The sequence below is a fragment of the Chrysemys picta genome, chromosome 4 (assembly GCF_011386835.1).
Source record: "Chrysemys picta bellii isolate R12L10 chromosome 4, ASM1138683v2, whole genome shotgun sequence".
NCBI lineage: Eukaryota > Metazoa > Chordata > Testudines > Emydidae > Chrysemys > Chrysemys picta.
Genome location: NC_088794.1, coordinates 42,399,348 through 42,422,440, shown reverse-complemented (window position 1 = coordinate 42,422,440; position 23,093 = coordinate 42,399,348). Strand labels below are relative to the sequence as shown.

Here is a 23,093-nt window from a genome sequence, read left to right as displayed (position 1 = left end):
ATGGCCCTGAGGATGTCACATGGGCCACAGCTGTGTGCTGATTGGGCCGCAAGTGGCTTGCGGGCTGTGGGTTGAGAACTACTGGATTAGACAAATCTAGTTATTACTTATTCCTTCCTTAAGTGCAGGGGACTGAACTATTGAGGTCCCTTCCTAGTCTTACACTTCTATAATTCTATGACAAGGAATTGGTGGTGTGTCCCTCTTCCCCTCACCCCAATGGTGATGGGGACCAAGCAGCACAGTTTTTCCTTTAGAGGAGATGGACAAGTGGCTTCTGACTGGGACACTGAGTCTGGTGCTCAGGGCACTAGCTTGGGACTCAACTGGGTTAAGTTCTCCGCTCCACAACAGACTTCCTGCTTGGCCATGGGCAAGTCATTCAGTCTCTCTGTGCATCATATCCCCATGGGTAAAATGGGGATAATAGCACTTCCCTACCACAGGGGTACTGTGAGGATAAAATATATAAAAGAGCCTGAGGTGCTCAGCTATTATGGTAATAGGGTCCATATAAATACCTGGGATGGATGGATGGATAGAATGCACATTTCTCTTCTATTAGGTGCTGCTGTAGTTCTACCACAAAGCTCCAGTGTATTACATGTAAGATGCAGTGTATTCACTTCTAAAGTTCCTCCTGCACTGTAGTTCCTAAGGGCCTGGGCCGCCCAACTAGTCTGTGTTATCTCTATTATTTCATTCAAATAAAAGCAAAAATTGTTGTTCACAAAGTCATTATCAATTTAGGAAGGAAAGCTTTCATTATATTTCCATTGAGACAGGTTACAGGGGATTATGGGTGAGGAAACAGGCTACTAAAATATTGAATGATCCTTCAGCCAAATAACTGCTTTAAAAGGAACCTTGCCTTTAGGATGTATTACTCAAAATATATACTTTCTGTTTTGAAGAAACTCTTCAAGTGCGGATGGGAAGCACCCCACAAATAGTGTCACTGAATGATAACATCTTCATACCATGCACGATCTCTGGGTACAAGACAGAAGAACTGGATATCAAGAATGTGGGAGTTACCTGGTATCTTAAGCCTCCAAGAGCAGACCAAAAAGAGGAAGTATTCACATTTCTGACTGGAGAACATTTTCCTCGTAGAAATGGGGCCAATATGTCTGACAGTGACCTGAGAAGAGGAAATGCTGCACTCTTTCTACCACAGATACAGTTTAAGGAAGCAGGAACATATACCTGCCACGTTACTGTAACCCCTTTTGATGCTCAGGGAACAGCTGTTTTAGAGGTAGTTGGTAAGTGATTTTATTGTAGTATTTCTTTCATATTGTATCCTGGGGACTTGAAGGCAGATGATTTGAATATGGGAGTCCATCTTAGTGGTACTAGTTTGCTCACCCCATAGAGCCTCTGGGGAGGAGTGGGAATTGCATGATATAAGTGGAATAGCCCAAGAAATTGGGTAAGTTGTGCTGCCAGTAATGATGGCAGGAGTTTGGCGAGCACACCTGCCCTGGGAATGTATATGTGGATTTGCAGTCTTCATCTTTGAGGTTTTCTATACATCTCCATCTTAGTTGCCTTGGAGAGGCACAGTCCCTGTTCTCTATTCACTGTCACTTTCCTTGCTACAAGCAGAGAAGACTGCAGCTCATTTTCCCCTGCAACATCTCCACAGTAGTATCAGTCTAAATATTCCCCTTCCATGATTTTTTTTGCAGATGAGTGAAAATATGGATCTAAGTAAGCCTGTTTGTCATAATCGTTAAGGTTCTAGCCAGATAAGGTTTTCATTATCCAAACCTTAGACTTGCAGTGGCATTTTCACTAGTCTGAAATGCTCTAAATCTGGGACACTATTATTTGCTCTCGCTCTATTTTTTTTTTAGAAAGAGCAGAGAATAACAAAACCGACAAGGTCCTAATGAACATTTGTGCTGTTTATCATCCAAGTAATATTCCCTACTGCAGTCATATTTCTGGGGAAAGATGACACGCTTAGGGAAAAAAAGATTAAACATTACACATACCAGACATTTAGATAATGTGTGTGTCACAACAAAACTAACATAATTAAAGTGTCACCATCGCTATGATTATAATCTAACGTACTCTAACTTTTTTCTTCATACAGCTCAACCAACTGTCAGCCTGTCTCCAAAAGAAGTTATAATAGAAAGTGACAAGGAGAAGACTCTGTCATGTGAAGTCAATAAGTTCTATCCAAATTTGGTTGACATTAAGTGGATGAAGATTTCAAAGAATAACCAGGACAGTAGCGTAGCAGCAGAGGATATCTGCACAGGAGCCTCTGTAGAAAATGAAGACGGCACATTTAATGTCACTAGTAAATTAAGGCTGCAACCGTCTTTGCAAGATAATGGAAATGTCTATAGATGTATTGTGAGTCACAAAACATTTCCTGCCGACTTACTTCTCAATAGCGTCTTGACTGTCACAGGTATCCATCCCCTTTAGGGTCTTATCTCTTTTCTTTTGATATGTCATGTGTTCCAGAATGCTGTGTCTAGACCTCTTTTGAAGGAATTTAAACCATGTCAACCTTTTGCTATCCCTGGGGTGCCGTGATACCAGGTGTCATCTGAGATAGACAGCAGGGCAGGAGAACTGGCCATGCAATGACACTCAAAGAAACAACTATGGAGTGGGAGGAGTGGCAGAGCAGCCAAGGAGAGCCAGTTTACAAAAAGAAGAGGTTGAAATATGTTGTGCCACTCACACCTTTGAATATCAGAGCTGTTCCAGGTGTACCATCTTAGTGGCGTGTATTTTTGGTGGTAGGTCGGGCTAACAACGTTTTGGTGCCTCTCTGAGCTCACTGAGTTGATCAAGACTTGTCTTTAACAAAAGGCTGGTTTTGACTCTACAATACATTGCAACACATTTTTGTGGTCTTCATTCTTGAAGGTTTGCAAATATGTAATGTTTTAAGTGGGCGTTTCAGTACTCTTAGTGGTCGTTTATTATGGCCTTTGGAAGCTCTGATCTGATACCACAAAACATACCTGGCAGTTATTCTATGGTCTCTTGAGTAGTTCAATGGGTAATAATTTTAGGCCTACATTAACTTGTGTGTGACATTTCAAATATTCAACAAGGAAATGAAGGAGTAGATATGTTTCACTAAATTCTTTGATTTGAGCAAGTTTAGGATTATCAGATTTTTTTTTTCCATTCACAGCCCCCAGGTCCGATTCAAGCATTTTAATTGGAGTGATCATTGGAACAATAATAGCCTGTATTATTGTGCTCGGTTTGGGAGTTTTCGTGTACGATAAGTGTTTTAAGAAAAGTAAGTAGTTTTAAAAGTGCACTGTGCTAATGATATATTAATGGAAACAAATAGACTTAGAATTCAAATATTCACAAGAGCTAACACTAGTGGACAAACTAACAAGAATCAGTACATCACCATGCTCTTTAGCTGCCCGTCAGTTAAATGCAGGTTAGTCAAATGTCCCAAAAGCAGTACACACCATTGCTTTTGTTCCCCTGCTTATCCAGCCCCTCATTTTCACTGAATCCTTCAGATGCCTCTGAAGCCCTTTGGGAAAAAATTAGGGATCATTTTGTATTTTACTAGAACATTTTAAACAAATTGGAACATGATAGGTATTAAATAGGAGAAGTGACAGGCTTGGTAAGAAATGCTCTGCTTTCATATACTGTCACAAAAGGATTTGCTCTTAAAGTTGCCTTTTTTTGGTTTAGTAGGTGAGTGTCATTCTGAAATTTTCCATACGAACACAGCATCAGTAGTAATTGGAACTAACTTAAAGTGATAGCTTTTAACAATATGATCTATTTTTTAGTACTAACTGTACAGAAAAAATACTGATACATAAAAAGGGAGATGAAACCCTTGCTCAGATCACCCCTTTATTGAGAAAGATTCATGTGAAAGACTGAGGACTATATGTATCTGACCATATAGTCACTTATCTGCCAAGGACTGTGGAGAAGAAACAACAATTGGGGCATTTGAATCAAGGGAATTCAACCATATGGTATATTAAAAAAATACAGCATTGATAAAGATAGTTCATGTTGGTAAGCACAATGCTTTAGCATATAGATATACAGTGTAACTTTTATACAGTAGAGATAGAAAAATTGCACTTCACTTTTTAGTTTGTCATTCTTCACAACATGGTGCATCGTGCAACTAACATATATTTTATTGCAGTTCCACCAACAATAATGGCATTCATAGGGAATGTGGAAATGAAACATTTAGAAGACACTTCTCTGTATTGTCAATTTTCCGGCTTTCGTCCAAAACCTATAACCGTAGCTTTTTTTCTGAAAAAGTATCAACAAGAACAAAAGGAGACAATTTACTATTGGAACAGTGAAAAGGATGACATTCAACGAGATGAGGAAAGTGCTGCTCTCCTGTCTACATCAAAGAATTTTCAGTTTCAGATATACTTGAAGTCACTAGATAATGGCACTTTTGAAGTTCCATGCATCATTCATATATCTCCAAAGGTGCATGAGCTAAACAAGGCAGAGATTTCTCTTGAAATTATACACGAGGCCCTTCAGCAACGTCCTGCTATGGCAATAACGGAATTGAAGGTCATAGGTAAGCAAAGTGCTCTGCAGTACGCAAACTTTAGTTTCTTCAAGTTCAGTCACTGTCTGAATTAAGAACGTAAGAACTGCACCATACTGAGTCAGACCAATGGTTAATCCAGCTCAGTATCCTGTCTCCAACAGTGGCCAGTACCAGAGCTTCAGGTGGAGTGTACAGAACAGGGCAATACTGGAGTGATCCACCTGTCTTCCCCTCCCACGCAGTCAGATGTTTAGGGACACCCAGGACATGGGGTTATGTCTCTGACCATCTTGGCTAGTAGTCATTAATGGACCTATTCTCCGTGAACTTAACTAGTTCTTTTTTTAACACAGTTATACTTTTTGGCCATCACAGCATCCCATACCAGTGAGTTCCACAGGTAAACCATGTGTTGACTAAAACAGTACTTCCTCTCGCATGTATTAAACTTGCTGACTATTAATTTCATGGGGTGACCCCTGGTTTTTGTATTGTGGGAAAGGGTAAACAACACTTTCCTGTTCATTTTTTTCAACACCCTTCAACATTGTATAGACCTCTATCATATTCCCCCTTAATTGTCTCTTTTTGAAGCTGAACAGCCCTAATCTTTTTAGTCTCTCCTTGTGTGGAAGCTGTTCCATGCCTCTGATAATCTTTGTTGCCATTCTCTGAACTTTTTCCAGTTCCACTGTATCCTTTTTGAGATGGGGCAACCAGAACTGGGCACAGTATTTAAGGTGCAGGCACAATATGGATCAATATAGTGGCATTATGATATTTTCTGTCTTATTTGCTATCCCTTTCCTGGTAGTTCCTAACATTCTGTTAGCTTTTTTGATCACTGCTGTGTGGAGCTGAAGTTTTCAGAGAGCTATCCATGATGACTCAAAGATCTCTTTATTCAGTGGTAAGAGTTAGTTTAGACCCTATCATTTTTTACAACATGCATTACTTTGCACTTTTCAATGTTGAATATCATCTGCCATTTTTTCATCCAGTGACGTAGTTTTTTGAGATCCCCCTGTAACTCTTCGCAGTCAGCTTTGGACTTAGCTATCTTGAATAATTTTGTAATTATTTTTGTTGACAATTTTATTGTTGACAGGTTCATAGCTGGCATTACAATAAAATATTTCTTCTCAAAATGAATATTAGCTCCACATTGCAAAGCCATCTGATGGGAAATTCAGGCAGCATTTAACCTTGGGTTTTTCCAGTCATGGCATTTTGAGGCTGGGTGCTCTTTGTCTCTGAGGTTATAAGAGCTATTCACTTTGCCCCAGATTCCCTTTGCTTGAAGATCTTTGGCTTTACTTACCCTTACTTGGCATTGCTGTTGGTAACAGATTATGTCCTATCTATGTGTTAATGTTAGTATCTCAGTACTGAATTCTTAGGTATCTTCTCATATTTTTCCAAGAACTAGTAAAGTCACAAGGTGTTTCCCTAGTTTTCATTTGGAATGCTTGGACATGGATACTTGTGAATAACAGACCCTTTTAAGTATTCAGAAAGTATCATTTAGATTTTGCATTAGAGAACTTAAAGGTTAAACTTGAGATATACATAGAGTCAAGAAGCAATTACAGACACTGTGAAGTATGCCTTACTAGCACGCTGGCCTGTGGCATGTTAAAATTAAAGGGGCTTCCTTAATTGGAATGGGATCCAGATCTACCAACTCTCATTTAAAACCAGGGACTAACTGTATATTGAACTTGACCCCATAGCACAGAACTTTTCTACTGTGTCATTGACAACATGGTTGAGTTTAGCTGCTTAAGATAGATTTGTTGTCTTGGCATCACATTTTCAGTGTTGGAATGGCAACAGTTACATGTAGATTGAGAATTATTTCTTCCCCTGAACATTGACAGTGCATTCTTGATTTCAAGCTCTTTATAGGTTAATCAATCTTTTGTATCTGCTCCTGAAATTTATATATTGTGTCTAGAACTGAAATGACACCAATCATGTGCTTTCTCAAACTGACTGACTGCTTAGTAGAACAGTTGTATTAGTGTATAGCTCTACATACAATGCATTAATGAAGCAACTTTCTGCCTAAAGTTAGAAGTAGCAGTATGTAATGTCTGTTTTCTGTTCAGTATATAATATTGATAGATATCCAAAGGGATTCTTGTGGGCAGTGGGGTAGATATTTTTCCTGAATAAACATCAGAAATTCTCACTTGCAAACACATGTAGACATCTGCAGAGAGAGAAGCTTGAATTTAACCTTTTATTTTGTGATTTTGATCTTTTAAGTTCACCTTTAGGTGTACGTGAGTTCAGTATTTTATTTGGCCTACTGTAAAATATTTTATCTGAGTGAATTATGACACTCATGTATGTTGAATGCTAAGTATTAAGATAGCAAATGAGATGGATGTGGTAGAAGAATTTAGACATAAGGTCTCCTGAAAGATGCTCAGCACCCCCAAATCCCATTGATTTCTATGGGAGCAGATGGCGTCCAGTACCTTACAGAACTGGTCAGGTGCTGATCATCACATTTTAAAAAGCTGATTCTTGTTAAATGCGCAAATCTTATTGTTTTCCTTTCTAGCCGTGCCAGTGTTGGATCCAATCCTGTGTTCTACAGATGTGCCAAGACCAGATGAGCCTATAACTTTGACTTCCAGAATTCATTCTTTTTTCCCTGAAACAATTGATTTGGCTTGGTATAAAGATGGTGATGAAGTGCCAGAGGAACCCTTCATTAGTGATGTAATAAAGGGACCAGATGGACTTTTCTTCTGCACCAGTAGTTTAATATTACATCTTGGAGTTGAGGACATTGGAAGGAGATTCATATGCAAAGCTAAACTTAAGGGCTCACACCAGTATAAAGAATCTTCTTGGAAGCTGGAAAATTTGAGTAAGTTAATTTTCAAAATACTATTTTATTAGTAGAATGAAAACTGTAATGACCATCACCATAACACACATTGCTTTTAAAGGAAAATTATCGATCTCTGGGTGACTTTCTGCACTACTCAGGTGCTCCCTTTTAAAAGGTGAAATACAACCCTCCACAGAGGGCCAGCAGAAGGCCTAGGCACCATCAAAGCCATATTTTGTGGATTTAACTGCTGCATAGGCTTAGAGCTGCTAGATCTTTGCACGGGGGTGAATTTCATCAAAAGGCCACATCCCCAGTAGGAAAAGGGGTGTATTTTTACACATTAACACACATTAAAATCCTATGATAGACAAGACTGTTACAATTTTGATAAGTAGGAGTTTTGGTGTCACCTCAGTGAGCTAACACATATTGAAAGTTTGTTTTTTTACATGTGTAAAAATCCATAACAAACCACGTTTTTTCTTAGTGAAGACAAGGCCTCCCTGTTCTATCTCTAGGCCAGATCTTACACTCCTTGTGCAGGCAAAATACCCTTTGAAATCACTGCAGGTTTTGCCTGACTAGAAAATGAGTGGGTAAGTGCAGGATCACGTTTTATTCTTTTACTATGTATAAAAGAAAACCAAGAACAAATGCCTCCCCCAGAGTTTTCTTTAAAAATCCTGTGCTTGGTTCAAGTTACCAACTTTTCTTTTCTGATCCCAAACTGATGCCTACACGTGCAAAGTTTCAGTTCTCAGGGAGGTTGGGGACATTTGTAAACTGTACATAAATGTGGCATGCTTTACTCTCTGAAGCATTCCTCTGGGAAATCAAATATATATATATTTTAGGGCTGTCAAGCAATTTAAAAAATAGTGATTAATCGCGTGATTAATAATAGAATATCATTTATTTAAATATTTTGGATGTTTTCTACATTTTCAAATATATTGATTTCAATTACAACACAGAATACAAAGTATACAGTGCTCACTTTATATTTATTTTTGATTACAAGTATTTGCACTGTAAAAAAACAAAAAATAGTATTTTTCAGTTCACCTAATACAAGTACTGTAGTGCAATCTCTTTATCATGAAAGTTGAGCTTACAAATGTAGAATTATGTACAAAAAACTGCATTCAAAAATAAAACAATGTAAAATTTTAGAGCCTGCAAGTCCATTCAGTCTTACTTATTGTTCAGCCAATTGCTCAAACACATTTGTTTACATTTGCAGGAGATAATGCGGTCTGCTTCTTGTTTACAGTATCACGTGAAAGTGAGAACAGGCGTTCTCATGGCACTGTTGTAGCCGGCATTGCATGATATTTATGTGCCACATGCGCTAAAGATTCATATGTCCCTTCATGCTTCAACCACCATTCCAGGGGACATGTGTCTATGCGGATGACAGGTTCTGCTCGATAACAATCCAAAACAGTGCTGACCGACGCATGTTCATTTTCATTATCTGAGTCAGATGCCACTAGCAGAAGGTCGATTTTCTTTTTTGGTGGTTCGGGTTCTGTAGTTTCTGCATCGGAGTGTTGCTCTTTTAAGACTTCTGAAAGCATGCTTCACACCCTGTCCCTCTCAGATTTTGGAAGGCACTTCAGATTCTTAACCCTTGGGTCGAGTGCTGTAGCTATCCTTAGAAATCTCACATTGGTACCTTTGCGATTTGTCAAATCTGCAGTGAAAGTGTTCTTAAAATGAACAACATGTGCTGGGTCATTATCCGAGACTGCTATAACATGAAGTATATGGCAGAATGTGGGTAAAACAGAGCAGGGGACATACAGTTCTCCCCCAGGGAGTTCAGTTACAAAATTTAATTAACATTTCTTTTGATGAGCGTCATCGGCATGGAAGCATGTCCTCTGGAATGGTGGCCGGAGCATGAAGGGGCATATGAATGTTTAGCATATAAATACCTTGCAATGCCGGCTACAAAAGTGCGATGCAAATGCCTTGTTCTCATTTTCTAATGACATTGTAAATAAGAAGAGGGCAGCATTATCTCCTGTAAATATAAACAAACTTGTTTGTCTTAGCGATTGGCTGAACAAGAAATCGGACTGAGTGGACTTGTAGGCTCTGAAGTTTTACATTGTTTTGTTTTTAAGTGCAGTTGTGTAACCAAAAAAAAAAAAAACCCGACATTTGTAAGTTGCACTTTTACGACAAAAAGATTGCACGATTGCACTACAGTACATGTATAAGGTGAATCATTTTTACAGTCAAATATTTATCATCAAAAATATACACTTTGATTTCAGTGACACAGAATACAATATATATGAAAATGTAGAAAAACATACAAAATATTTAATACATTTCAATTGGTATTCTGTTGTTTAGCAGTAAGATTAAAACTGCAATTAATCACGATTAATTTTTTAAATCGTGATTAATATTTTTGAGTTAATCATGTGAGTTAACTGCAATTTATCGACAGCCCTAAGATATAAATAAAATAAGACATCAAATAATGAAAGAGACTTTCATAGAGGTAACATTTCTGTTTCTGAGAGACAGGATGTGCAATTTTTTACAGAACTGTATCATTTAGAGTCTCTACCTCTTCCCCTCAGTTTTATTCCCATTTTCATTCCTGTTATTTTTCTCCTTCCTCTCCTTTTGCTCACATACAGCCATTAAGATCTTTGCTCTCATTGGAAGTATTGTGAGCTATTGTGAATTTCTAATTAATAGAAACACAGCGGAAGGTCTGTACTTTTGCTTCTGTTTTCTCTCAACCGCCTAATCATTCTACTTTTGCCTAGTTGAGTCTGGGAAAAGCCAGACTTGAAGAAGAGCTCTATGTAGCTCAAAAGCATGTCTCTTTCTCTTACAGAAATTGGTCCAATAAAGATATTACCTCACCCACTTTGTCTCTAATATTTGGGACCAACATGGCTACAGCAATACTGCAAGTAACAGTGGAAAGTCTCTACTTTTACTTCTGTGCTCTTTCACTTCTTAATCATTTTACTTTTGCCCTATTTGTTGTTTTATTTGCAGTATTTACTCCAAAAGTCTCAAATATTGTATGTGAGCCCAGTATCCCCGAGAGTGGGGAGGCCGTCACATTATCTTGCCAGGTGACAGATTACCACCCCGCACAGTGTCAGGTGCGCTGGATAAAAGGCTTTGAAGAACTCACCGAGGCTGCAATTAAAACCCAGGACCCTCAACTTGATACAGCAACAAATCTGTACCACAGAGTAAGCCAGGTGACATTTACACCTGAACCTGAGGACCATGCAGTAGAGTTCACTATTGAAGTCATCCATTGCAACAGAAGTACAAAGAAGTCCCATCCCCTCATGTTAAAAGGTGACTATTTAATTGTCTGTTCTTTGTGCAAGGTACTCCTGCTTTCTCCTTTAGTCTTCTTTACATTATATGGGAAGGGCACAGGCCTAGAGCAGATGTTGATACTGTTTGGACCAGCATTAACTGTCCTGGAGATATCTGATTAGTGACTCAGGAGGAATACTGTGTGGTGCATCTTCACCATAGCACAGCTCCCCCCTGGCCACAGACCCTGCCCCCACAGAGATGAGGTGTGGTGAGGATAAGGAGTGAGCATGCAGTGAAAATGCTGCTCCTGCTCTCTTCACCACTCAGTCTGGCTCCGCAAGGATCTGCTCCCTTCCCCTTGTATGTAGAGGGTAGAACATAGAGTAATTTATTCAGGTAAAACACTTACTTGTCCCAGTGTCAATAACCAACAGATTTCTGACAAGCAATCCTACAATAACAAGCCAATGTGTGTGCAAGGTAGAGAAAAATACTCAGTAAAGAAAGATTTAGATGAGAATTTCAAAACCATTGAGAGGATCTGGATACCGCATTGCCAGTAATTTTAATGGGAACTCAGTGTCCAAATCTCTTAGGCAAATTTAACAATCTCAGGCTTTAAGAGACTCTTGAAAGCTTGAAAAAATTTATGAACAACAATTAGAAAACAAGCACTCTTAGGTGTTATGGAACATTTCCCTCTCCGTGTCTTTTTAAAGACTAAAAGTATGAAGTAACTTCCTGGGAGCTCAACCAAAAAGCAAAGAAGGAACTATTTTTTTAGAAAAGCTCCATAACTGAACAGTTACTGAGAGGTATATAAATTAGGGGGTCAAACTTCATAGCTTTTGTAGGTCAAGCTCATTGCACACACCAGGCGCCCCTTGCATCCCTCCATTCTCCACCACAAGCTCCCTGTATGCCACCCCCACATCCCCCTCTCTTGCAGGGACTCCCTGCACTCTCACACCCTCTCTAATGTCAGGGGTCTGTATCCTCCCCCCAGGCCCATACCATTGTTCTCCATTCTTCCTCCATGCCAGGGTTTCTGTTTTCTCCCTCCATTAGCCCTCCCCCATGGTAAGATCTGTGTGCTCCCCATTTTTCCCCTTGCCCTCTGCCAAGGTCCCCCATTTTTCCATTCCAGAGGCTTTGGATACACTCTCATTCCTCCATGCTCCCTACTCCCCTCTTCCAGCCCATGCCAAGGGTTCTGGGTATCACTCTATTTCCCCCTTACCATTTTTGTGTTTGTTTTTAGTCCCCCCCCCCTTCTCTCTGGGAGATAAGTCACCATATTAAACTTTATTGGGAAGATTGGCAGAGCTTAGATGGCGGAGGGGGAGTTAGGCGGGAATGTGTTAATGAGTGCCATCAACTGGTTGTTGGATCTATAGACAATTAGATAAGCGGTTGAAGCTGTTGTCTACGCTAACCAGATGCTAGCGCCCATCTTCATGCATCCCACTTTCCGATTTTCCATTTTTCACCAAAATCAGTAGCATTCTGCCCACTGATGTCTATAACATTTCCTGAACTTTTGGAATTAAGCAGATGCAGCATTTAAGAATTCTTGCATTACATCCAGATAAAAAAAACAGAGAAATGTCATCAAATTGAGTGTAGGACTTCACTTCCCTTGGCCAGTTATACACATGTATTTATGGGGGGTGCAAAGTTATTCTTGAAATATGTTTAAACTACCAAAAGCACAGTCACTTCCATAACCCTGAGTCTTTGGTTACTTCCTGTGTATCAGACCCACTAGCTACCAACTTCACATTCTACTCTGTATATATTTAACATTAACACAAACAATAGTAGTACCTTCTTGAATATTAATTTTGTTTATGCAGATAAAATATATTTCAACACTTTTTGCAGGTTTCCCAAAAATTACAAGTATTGTTCTTAGTCCAAATGATGTGGAGTATGGAAAACCCCTTTCTCTGACCTGCAAAATCATGGATTTCTATCCCAACGATATTCAAGTCCGGTGGTTTCAGGAGAACGATGAAATCAAGAAAGGTTCATCAGTACAAGAGCCAAAGCAGGATACAAGGGGCCTTTTCTGCACATCTTCTGATCTTCAGCTAATACCCTCTGCTCGAGATTATGGCAGAAAGATTGGTGTAATGGTGATGCACAAGACTCTGACAAAGCCCATTAGAAAAAATGTGTATCTAAAACTCCCAGGTATGTTTAACAAGTCTCTGGGTCTATGATAGAGCAATGAGTTTTCTAGAGCATGAGGGAAAAAAGTACTTTTGTTTTACAGATAGAGGGCCAGATCCACCAACCATGGTGCAGGAGGGTGTAAATTATACCCTCTAGCAACAATGAGATTCACCTGGCTATTGGTCTCCCTATTTGTGTTTTGCCAGGGGCAGTTTAGGGTCCAGTCAGGACTGCATGGGAGTCCCATAAATGGAGTCTGCTGAAAAGATATAGGGCCAGAGTTTCAAAGGTAGATATGTGCCTAAAGATGCAGATAGGAACCTAGTAAGATCTGCAGAAGGCACCAATATGATATCAGTGCCTAATTCCAATTGCTTTTCAGTGGGAGTTAGGCACTTAATCTGCCAGACCCATTCATAAATCCAACAAAGTATTTATCTACATCTTTGAGCACCTGAAGACCTTTGTTATTGTGCCCCCTTGACTATACCCCATTGCTGGCTACTTTTGGTGTAGCAGTAGTCCATAGAACTCCCTCTACAGACCACCCCACCCCGAGGGACTTTTTGCCTCTGGGACCTTGTGCATTGCTTCACGTTGGCAGAAATTAGGATTAACCCAGGCTGAGGTTAAAGGTTTGTCTGTCTTTTGCTAGCCATTTAAAATTACAAGTTTCAGAAAGATCTGGGATTCCTCCCCCTAGAAAATGTGTTACAAATAAAGAGACACCCCTTTCTTTCAAGTCTCTCCTAACATGTATCTTGTCTGTAAATGGGCATAGTCACTGCAGTTAGACACCTGCAGCTGGTCTGTGTCAGCTAACTCAGGCTCTCGGGGCTTGGGCTGTAAAGCTGCGATGTAGACGTTTGGACTTGGGCTGAAGCCTGGACTCTGGGACCCTGTGAGAAAGGAGGGTCCCGGAGCCCAGGATCCAGCTCAAGTCTGAAGATCTACATTGCACTTTTACAGTCCCACCACCTGAGCCCCATGAGCCTGGGTCAGCTGCGTGTCTCTAACTGTAAGGTAGACGTACACTTAGAGTCTCACCCTCCCCTTTCTGAGGGGCGTGGGACATGGATTGCGGATGGGTAGGGCCCTACCAAATCCATGGTCCATTTTGGTCAATTTCACGGTCATAGGATTTTAAAAATTAGTAAATTTCAGGATTTCAGCTATTTATATCTGAAATTTCATGGTGTTTCAATTGTAAGGGTCCTGACCCAAAAAGGAGTGTGTGTGTGTGTGTGTGGGGGGGAAGTGGGTTGCAAGGTTATTGTAGGGGGGGTTGCGGCACTGTTACCCTTACTTCTGTCTGCTGCTGGTGGTGGCACTGCCTTCAGAGCTGGGCAGCTGGAAAGTGGTGGCTGCTGGCTGGGATCCCAGCTCTGAAGGCAGAACTGGTGCCAGCAGCAGCACAGAAGTAAGGATGGCATGGTATGGTATTGCCACCCTTATTTCTGTGCTGCAGCCTGCAGAGCAGGGCCCTCAGTCAGCAAGCACCGCTCTCCAGCCACCCAGCTCTGAAGGCAGCAGCAGCGCAGAAGTAAGGGTGGCATGCTATGGTATTGCCACCCTTACTTCTGTGCTGCTGCTGGCGGGGCGCTGCCTTCAGAGCTGGGCATCTGGCCAACAGCTGCCACTCTCCAACCACCCAGCTCTGAAGGCAGCGCAGAAGTAAGGGGGTGGGGGAGTAGTGATAGCCCAGTGGTTTGAGCAGTGGCCTGCTAAACCCAGGGTTGTAAGTTCAATCTTTGAGGGGGCCATTTAAGTATATGGGGCAAAAAATCTGTTGAATGATTTAATTGGGGATTGGTCCTGCTTTGAGCAGGAGATTGGACTAGATAACCTCCTGAGGTCCCTTCCAACCCTGATATTCTATGAATACCACAACCCCTCTAAGGACCTCCAAGTTGAGGAACACTGGTCCCCCCCTGAAATCTGTATAGTATAGGGTAAAAGCACACAAAAGACCAGATTTCACAGTCCATGACATGTTTTTCATGGCCATGAATTTGGTAGGGCCCTACAGATGGGTGTTCCAGACACATTTATTCAATCACAATCCTCATCATTCTAATGAAGTGCTTAGCAGCACATGCCACTCTTTGGCCTTACTCCTGCTCCTGGAGAGAAGTGATTTGGTGGCAGAACTCATTCATGCAAGATCAGATTCCCTGGCTCTCTCTGTTCTGCTTAGCACTTTTAGCCTGTGCTTATATGGCAGAGTACTGTGCACGTGTCCTTGTGCAGGATCAAGCCCAGGTGCTCTGTCCCATAAAAAAAAAAGTGAATATTTTGCTGGTCAATTATCTTTTCTTGATAAATCCCATTGATAGTGCCCAGGAGTGTTTTACTGCACTGTGTTTCTAATGGAAAACTATCCCTCCTTTTTAGCAAAGTCTCCTGCCGTTTCTGAGATTAGAGCAACACCCGCATCGCCGAAGGTCAATGAGATTGTCTGTCTTGAAGTTTCCATATCAGATTTTGCGCCGGAAAATATAAAAGTTGCATGGTATAAAGACTGGTCAGAGTTACCTAAAGACAACCATAACATAGATACTCAAATTGGAAAAAATGGTTTATGTTTCTCTACATTGAAAACACAATTTACTACTAATGCATCTGATAATGGAAAAATGTTCAGATGTGAGGTTATTCATCCAGCAACAAACTCCTGCACAGAGAAAAGGTTTACATTGAAACTCTATGGTAAGTTGGATTTTTTAAATAAGGGCCTGTGATGGGAGGCACTCACCTCTTGAGTGCCTGTTAGCAGCTGAGTGTGGTACTGCGGTCCTTTTCTCACCTTGTGCCTCCTGCAAGCTGACCTTGATGGGTCTTCCATGACCTGGCCCTCTGGCTGAGTCACTGAGTCCAAATGAATCACTTCCAGGGTAGTAAAGAGTTCAATAAATGAACAGTCCTGTTGCCCCTACTAGGATGTTCAGCCCTAGCTCTGAGCCCTTTATTTTCGCTATCACATAAGCCCTGTCCCCTTCTTGGGGTTCATGCCACTATGGCGATAGGGGAAACCCAGGCCTACCCACCACGCCAGGGTTCCACCCTACGGACATTATAAACAGCAGTACACGTTGCTTGATTTTAGTTTGTTGCTGTTTCTTCCTTGGGCCTCTTCTAGTGTCACTATTCCCGCAGAGCTAAGGATTTTAGATTCTCTCTCTCTCCCTGCAAACCCAGTTTGAGCAAATGCAGCAAGAAACAAACTCTGGTTCTCCCTCAAGAGCACAGCACCCTTGACCTCTAGTCCCAGCTAGGAACTAACCTTTTAAGGCTCTGCAGGTCCTTTTATCTGAGCCTGCTAGGCTCTTATTGGCTGCTTCCGCGAAGCCTCTCTAGGCAGCACTCACCTTTGCTGCTCCTTTCTTCACTGCTTCCTGGGGCAGGGTATAGCAGAGCAGTGTGGCCTCCTGTGGGGAGCCACAAAGGCCAGGTGCACCCTATCACGGGGCCAGTTTTAGGTTGGGTAGCACCTTACTCCACAGATACTTACGTTGATTTCAGTGGAACTGGCTAATGAAGGAAGGGCCAGATTTTAAAAGTATTTAGGCAGGTAAACTTGCCTATCCATCTTTAAGCACCTAAATACTTTGAAAATCTGCTGCCAAGATACTACTCAGTGTGAGTAAAGGTGTCAGGATCTGACCCTAAATAAGCTTGAGTCTCTATATAAGTATCCGTGTAGAATTCACTGCCATGGGAGGCTCGGTTCTGAACCTTAGCTTTCCCTCCCAGCATCATCCACTGAACTAACTATATCCACATCCTTAGCATTATAGAGCAAATGGCCTTTAGATGATCATTAAAATGGAGATAGAACCTCTCAAGATACTCATGCTCAAAACTTGGCTTGTTTTAATGATCAGAGAAAATAAGTGAAATGAGTAAGTGAAAAGACTTCTGTTGAGTTCAGAGGAGTTTGGATCAGGTCCTCTGACAGTGAATGTGAAAACAGAGGCATTAAATAACGGGATGAGAACATATTTATAAGGATGCCATGGAACCGTACAAAATTTCGCAATATGTATAATTGTGTGTTTTCCTACTGATATGTTAACTACACGGATGAAAATGTATGTTTGTTATAGATAACAAGGTATTTCTTCCTACTTTACAGATTTTTCTACCAGCACTGGAGATATCCAGTCAGAGTGTGTATATCAGAACTACACATTGAGTGAGTTTTATATCAAACTGAGAAAAATTGCAAATCCTCCTTCTAATAGCAATGGTCCAACCCATCACCTTGTCCCCTTCAGGCAGAGGGGATGGAAAGCCTACTGGGAGATCTGAGAAAGTGGCAGTGCTGTCTGATTGGCATCCTCCTCCCATTTCTCCTGTGGGTGTGGGATCAGGGATGGGTGTGTGTTGGGGCAGGATGGTGGTAGTTCAACCCTGCATAGAAAGAATCAACTCAAAAAAACCCCTAACTTTTTCACAGAGCCCTTTCAGCTGTGGAACTCGCTTGAGGATGGCCAAGGGGGATTCTGGGGTTCATGGCAGGTAGGGTAATTGGAGAAGAGTCCAGAGACCAGAGAAGGAATGTGAACACACAGGGCTTCCACACGGATGGTCCTGTTATCCAGCATATTCACAAGAACCCTGGGATTTGGGGACTGAAACCCCTTTTTGTCCCACACAGGGAGGCAGCAAACCCACCACTCCCCACCCCCAGTTGGAGGAATAATCTGCTGGAAACTCCAGAAGTGGAACCTGCTTAGGGATGATTTAAACCTATGCCACTTTGTCTTCAGTTAATTAATTGGGAAGGGGTTCTGTCACTGCAGGAGCACCTCCTTATGTCCAGGCATGGCATAACGGCGCTCTCCCAATATGGTACCCCCAGCCAAAGGTCACTGTCTGGTCTCTCTTCCTGTAACTTGGTCCTCTGGCCACATCGTGATTACTTCCGGAGTAATACAAAGCTCAACATGGGGCCAATCAACTGAACTGTTCTAACTCCAAGCCCTTGGTCCTCACACCCTTTCCTTAAGGCTTTCCAATGTCCTTTTGCCCATCTCCTGGTTCACGCCACCTTACCAGTGGCTGACAGGGAAACCTGGGTCCTCCCACTACACTGGGTTCCAGCCCAGGGACACTATAACCTGCAGTCAAGTCTGCTCAGTCCCATAGGCGCCAACTTCTTCTCCCGCCGGTGGGTGCTTGACCCCCCTCTGCCCCTGGCCCTGCCCCGACTCCACCTCTGTCCTGCCCCCTCCCATCCCTGCCCTGTCCCCATTCCAACCCCTTCCCCAAAGTCCCCGCCCCAACTCTGCCCCCTATCTACCCCTATTCCGACTTCTTCCCCAAATCCCCGCCCTGGCCCCGCCTCTTCCCCGCCTCCTCCTCTGAGCATGCCACGTTACCACTCCTCCCCCTCCCTCCAAGCATGCTGTCAAACAGCTGTTTGGTGACAGAAAGCACTGATAGGTAGGCAGAGGAGCAGGGATGCAGCGCGCTCAGGGGAGGAGGCGGAGGAAGGGGGCGCGGCGGGGAGGGGGAGCTTGGTTGCCGGTGGGTGCAGAGCACCCAATAATTTTTCCCTGTGGGTGCTCCAGCCCCGGAGCACCCACGGAGTCGACGCCTATGCTCAGTCCCACTCCTTGCTGCTGTTTCCTTGGGCTCCCTCCTATCCAGCCTCTCTCAGGCCATCTCCCCCACAACCTCTCTAAGTTGACCCTTCTCTCTTGCACACCCCAAGAGCCTGCGCCAACCCAGTAGCTACTACCTCCCAGCTGCTTGCCAGTCTTTTCTGCTCCTCAACTCCTAGGATCTCAGGGCTGCTGCTTCCTCCCTGGGCTTCCTCCTTACCATCGCTCTGTTCCCATAGGGTGGCTGCAGGCTCTCTCACCTGGCAGTCCCCCTTCTTCCTTGTTTTTTGGTGCAGCAACCTCATCGTACAAAACTATGACCACCACATTCTTCATTCGTTTTTAGCCAAGTTTCCCATCCCCCTCCCCAAATATCCAGTCACTCAGTCTAGTTTCTTTAAGGAAACTTAGCCAGGGTGTTTTGGTTTTTTTTGCACTATTCCATTTCCCTAACATTCTCACTAGTCCCTTTAGAAAAAAAGTTTTTAATTCCAAGCAGACTCAATATTTCATAAAGAAATGTTTTTTCCATAGAATATGATCAACTGTTTCTGTGGTTTTGTACAGATTACACAGCCCATCTAGGTCTTTTTACTAAATTTAACTTATCATTTAAGGCACAATGACCTGCTAACACTCTAAAAATGACTATTTCACTTTTTCTGTCGTGACTGTGGAGTACAGTATTATCTTTGATTTTTGAGCATACATCATAGAACCTTCGTCCTTTTGTTTTCTTGGTCCATAGTTCTTGCCATTCCTTTGCAAGCTCCCCCATGGCCACACTTTTAAATTCTTGTCTACTTAAGGGTATCTCAATATCCCTCTCCTAATTTTTTAGAGCATGTTTTGCTGTTTTGTCAGCCATCTCATTTCCAGGTCTTCTGATATGCACCGGAATCCATGCTGTTGTTGCTTGCATTATTTCTGTAGTTAGGAACATTATTTCACGTATTATGTCATTTCTGCTTTCCAAAGTCCCTGTTCTGATTGTCATTGTGCCTGACAAGGAATCAAATAAAATTACAGCTGCAGCTGGTCGCACATCTTTTATCCAGGTTAGTGCTAACCTTATCCCCATTACTTCAGCCATCAGAATGGTCACCTAATTTGATAGCCTTTTTGATTGCTAGATTCAAAGACTAGGAACATACAAGCCTGTTCCCACTCTACCAGTGCTGGCATCTTTTGATCCATCTGTATAGACTTGTCAAAGCTAGCCCCATTTTTCCTAAATAAATTCAGAAATTTCATTAGTCATAATGTTTTTTCTCCCTTCCCTCAGTTTTTTTCATATAGCTCTGTAAGTGAGTGGACTCACCCCTGCAGCGCCTCCTGCTGGTCTCCTCCAGGAATTAGCTCTCCAGCCATCGGAGTGCCCTCTGCAGGCCAGTGATCTGCCTTACTGCTGCCCCCATGTCCCTCCCAGGACCCTGGTGCCCATTCCTCTGGGATGCTGCCCCCCTGGCAGTACCCCCACACTCTCAGGTTCTGGGTCTCCCCACCCAGGAGAATCCCCACCCACTAACCCCACCTCGCCTCAGTCTGGGCTACTGCCAGTCACCATCTAGCCCCACTCTCTGGGGCAAACTGCAGTATAAGCCACTCATCACAGGCAAAGGGGTTTGGACCTGCTGCCTGTGGCTACCCATGGGCTGCCCCCTACAACCGAGTACCTAATAGGCCTTACCAGGCCTGCAGCCTGGGACTTTCCTAGGCCAGAGCTCCCAGGCACCCTTGGCCTTTCCCCAGCCCTGCTCCACTCCTGATATCTGGTTAAGCTCCCTGCAGCCAAGCCCTTCTTTCTCTGAAGACAGAGAGAGACTGTCTGCTTGAGCTCCTGGCTCAAGCCTTTATAGGGCCAGCTGGGCCCTGATTGGGGCGTGGCCCCAGCTGAGCCTGCTTCCTCCCAATCAGCCCAGGCATTTTGCTCTTCCAGAGCCCTCCTCCAGGGCCGTTTTAAACCCTTCAGGGCAGGAGTGGGTAACCACCCCGCTATACCCCCCCCCAAAAAACCCCCACCACTAGGGATAGGGGGGCTTCTTGGCCTGGACCAGTCACCCATGTGCCTCCAGTGCCACTCGCTTCTTTTCAAATTCCTCCAACCGCTTCCGCAAGCAGGTCTCCTCCTCGACGACGGCCGCATACTCTTTAGCGAGGTCCACAGCACTTGCTTCGGCCTCATGGAGGGTCCGCTCTGCAGCCTCCAGCTGCGCACGCAGGCCAGACTCCACCAGGCCCTCTTCCTTCAGGGTCTAGGTGCCTACTGCGACCTGCTCCACTACTGCCAGGGTCCTGGCCTCTTGCGGGGACCACTCTGTCCCAGTCTCCTTGTCCGCCGTCTCCGTGGATGGTTCCCGAGCAGGTCTACTACCATCTCCACAGCAGCTACCTGGCTGGTCCTTGACCCCTCCACCGGAATTTGCCCTTCTCTGAGGGGGCAGGAGCGGGTAACCACCCCGCTACAATCTCCAAATCTACAAATGGTGAAATAACTGTTCAGCTGTAATTTGATTTCCCATGGTTACATTTTTTTAGTTCTCTCAATTTTTCTTTTTTATATATCTCCTTTACCCATTTTTGACTCTGATAGTATGAGGAAGTCTGTGGCAATCTAGATCATTTTGTCTACTAAGCTCTCAGCAATCCGCATAAATCTGTTGTTTACTTCAATTTTCATTATTCCCTTTTACCCAAAAGGTTTGATCTGATAGTTTCATCCTTAGATTTATAGGTGCTTCTCCAATGGCTAGTTGCAGCACACACACTGGTGTTATCATTGTGCCACATGCCAGTCTCAGAACTTAGAAACCTGGAATTGCTCCAGGCCCAAGCATTGTTTTTGCAGCTGAACCAAAAGCTTGGGCTCTGTAGTCTAAACTGGTCTTATCAATGCTTTATACACCATCATCAGTATCGTCTTATTTGCACCCCATTTGTTTCCAGCTACACTTTTAAGTAAGTTCATCTTACTTTTTATTATCTGTGTGACCTGTCCAAGTTAATATATATATCAAGCACTTCTCCTATGCACATAAACTTGTGAACTGTCTGAATTTTTTCATCATAAAGAAATAAGTCCAATTTTCCCAGATTTTCTCCCTGGTTAAAAGCATTCCTTTTGTTTTTGCAAGTGAGAATTTAAATCCCCAATCATTTCCCCACTTGGAAATTCTCTGGAGTGCTTCATTTGTCTTTTCCATGCTACGTAAAGTATTTTTGCTTAGTCCATATAGCACAGTCATCTGCAAAAAGGGAAATACCTATTCCTGTCTGCACTCTTTCTGGAAGGTCATTTATTATAATGGAAAACAAAGCAGGGCTGATAATACACCCTCGTGGAGTTCCATTTTTAAGCTTGTAGGTTTTTGATAAAGCTGTTCCCAGTTTGACTTGTATAGTTCTGTCACTTAAGAAGTCCCTTATCCTCCAAAACATTCTCCCTTTTATTCTAGTTTTGACCAGTTTATATAGGAGGCCTTCCCTCTCTAGCATGTCATATGCTTGTCATATGCTTGTTCAATGTCCAGGAAGACAGTTATCGTAAAGGTCTTAGCTCTTATGCTTTTTTTGTGCCTCTGTTTCTCATCTCACTATATGTTCAACTGTCCATCCTCCTTTTTTGAAACCACTTTGTTACATCATTTTTCTTCAAGTATCCCACTAGTCTTACGTTTCATTTTATCCATGATTTTCCCCACACATGATGTGAGGACAATAGGCCGACAAGCATCAGATCTGGTATGTATCTTACCTGATTTTCTAATTGATATCGCCAATGGTGGTTTCCATTCTATTGGCAGCAGTCCTTTTTCTCATACATCATTATATAATCACAATAGACTCTTTAGACTCCCTTCTTGCAAGTGTTGAAGCATTTAATTACTTATATTATCTTTACCTGTAGCTGTGTTTTTCCTTTTTCTAATGATTGCAATAAGCTCCTACACACTAAAATTTTTGTTGAACACATCATCAGTATATTCTCTCTAGCCATTTAATAGTTCAGTTACCCTCAATAAACCTCATGAAACTCATTGTTTTAATTCATATCACTACTGTCCTGTGGGAATTTTTTTGCTAAAATGCCTGCCTTTCCTACGTTGGAAACCTCACTTTCATTGTTTTCAGTAAGACCAGGTATACATTTACTTTTATTTTGAAGTCCATTCATTTGAATTTGTTTATATATTTTTGAAGGCTTTGATTCTTTGTTCAGTTTCCCGACAGAATTTTCTCCAGCTTTCTTTTTTTGTGTTTTTGAAAATTCTTTGTGTCACCACCTTACATCATTTATAATTCATTAAGTCGTTATTGTTCATTCTAATTTGCAATCCTTATTCCACCAGGGATCCAGATTTCTAAGTCTGGGGCAATTTGATGTTTTATAGATGGCCAGATCAGCTGCTGCTGTAATTCCTTTTATTACGTTATTGAATTCTCCTAGGTTATCATTTGTATCATTTCTGCATAAATTTGCATCATATTTATTCTTGAAAAAAACCCAGTCAGCTTTTGGAAAATTCCAGCAAGGAACTCCTCTTGTATTTTTGACATTTTTTCAGCTTTGGTACTCAGTAAGTGTAGG

At 42.3% G+C, this 23,093-nt stretch overlaps 1 protein-coding gene across 2 annotated transcripts in view; it reads left to right on the top strand.

Annotated features, from left to right (window-relative positions):
* Positions 1–23,093, top strand: part of LOC101950930 (uncharacterized) — a 35,222-nt gene that overhangs the window by 7,579 nt on the left and 4,550 nt on the right. For both annotated transcript variants that reach the window (XM_065592108.1, XM_005308695.5), the window contains exons 2-10: positions 915–1,268; positions 2,108–2,434; positions 3,176–3,286; positions 4,181–4,582; positions 7,128–7,439; positions 10,437–10,751; positions 12,603–12,914; positions 15,291–15,605; positions 17,032–17,091. In XM_065592108.1, coding sequence (XP_065448180.1) covers positions 932–1,268; positions 2,108–2,434; positions 3,176–3,286; positions 4,181–4,582; positions 7,128–7,439; positions 10,437–10,751; positions 12,603–12,914; positions 15,291–15,605; positions 17,032–17,091 — 2,491 coding nt within the window. In that variant the 5' untranslated portion in view covers positions 915–931. The remainder of the gene's footprint in view (positions 1–914; positions 1,269–2,107; positions 2,435–3,175; positions 3,287–4,180; positions 4,583–7,127; positions 7,440–10,436; positions 10,752–12,602; positions 12,915–15,290; positions 15,606–17,031; positions 17,092–23,093) is intronic.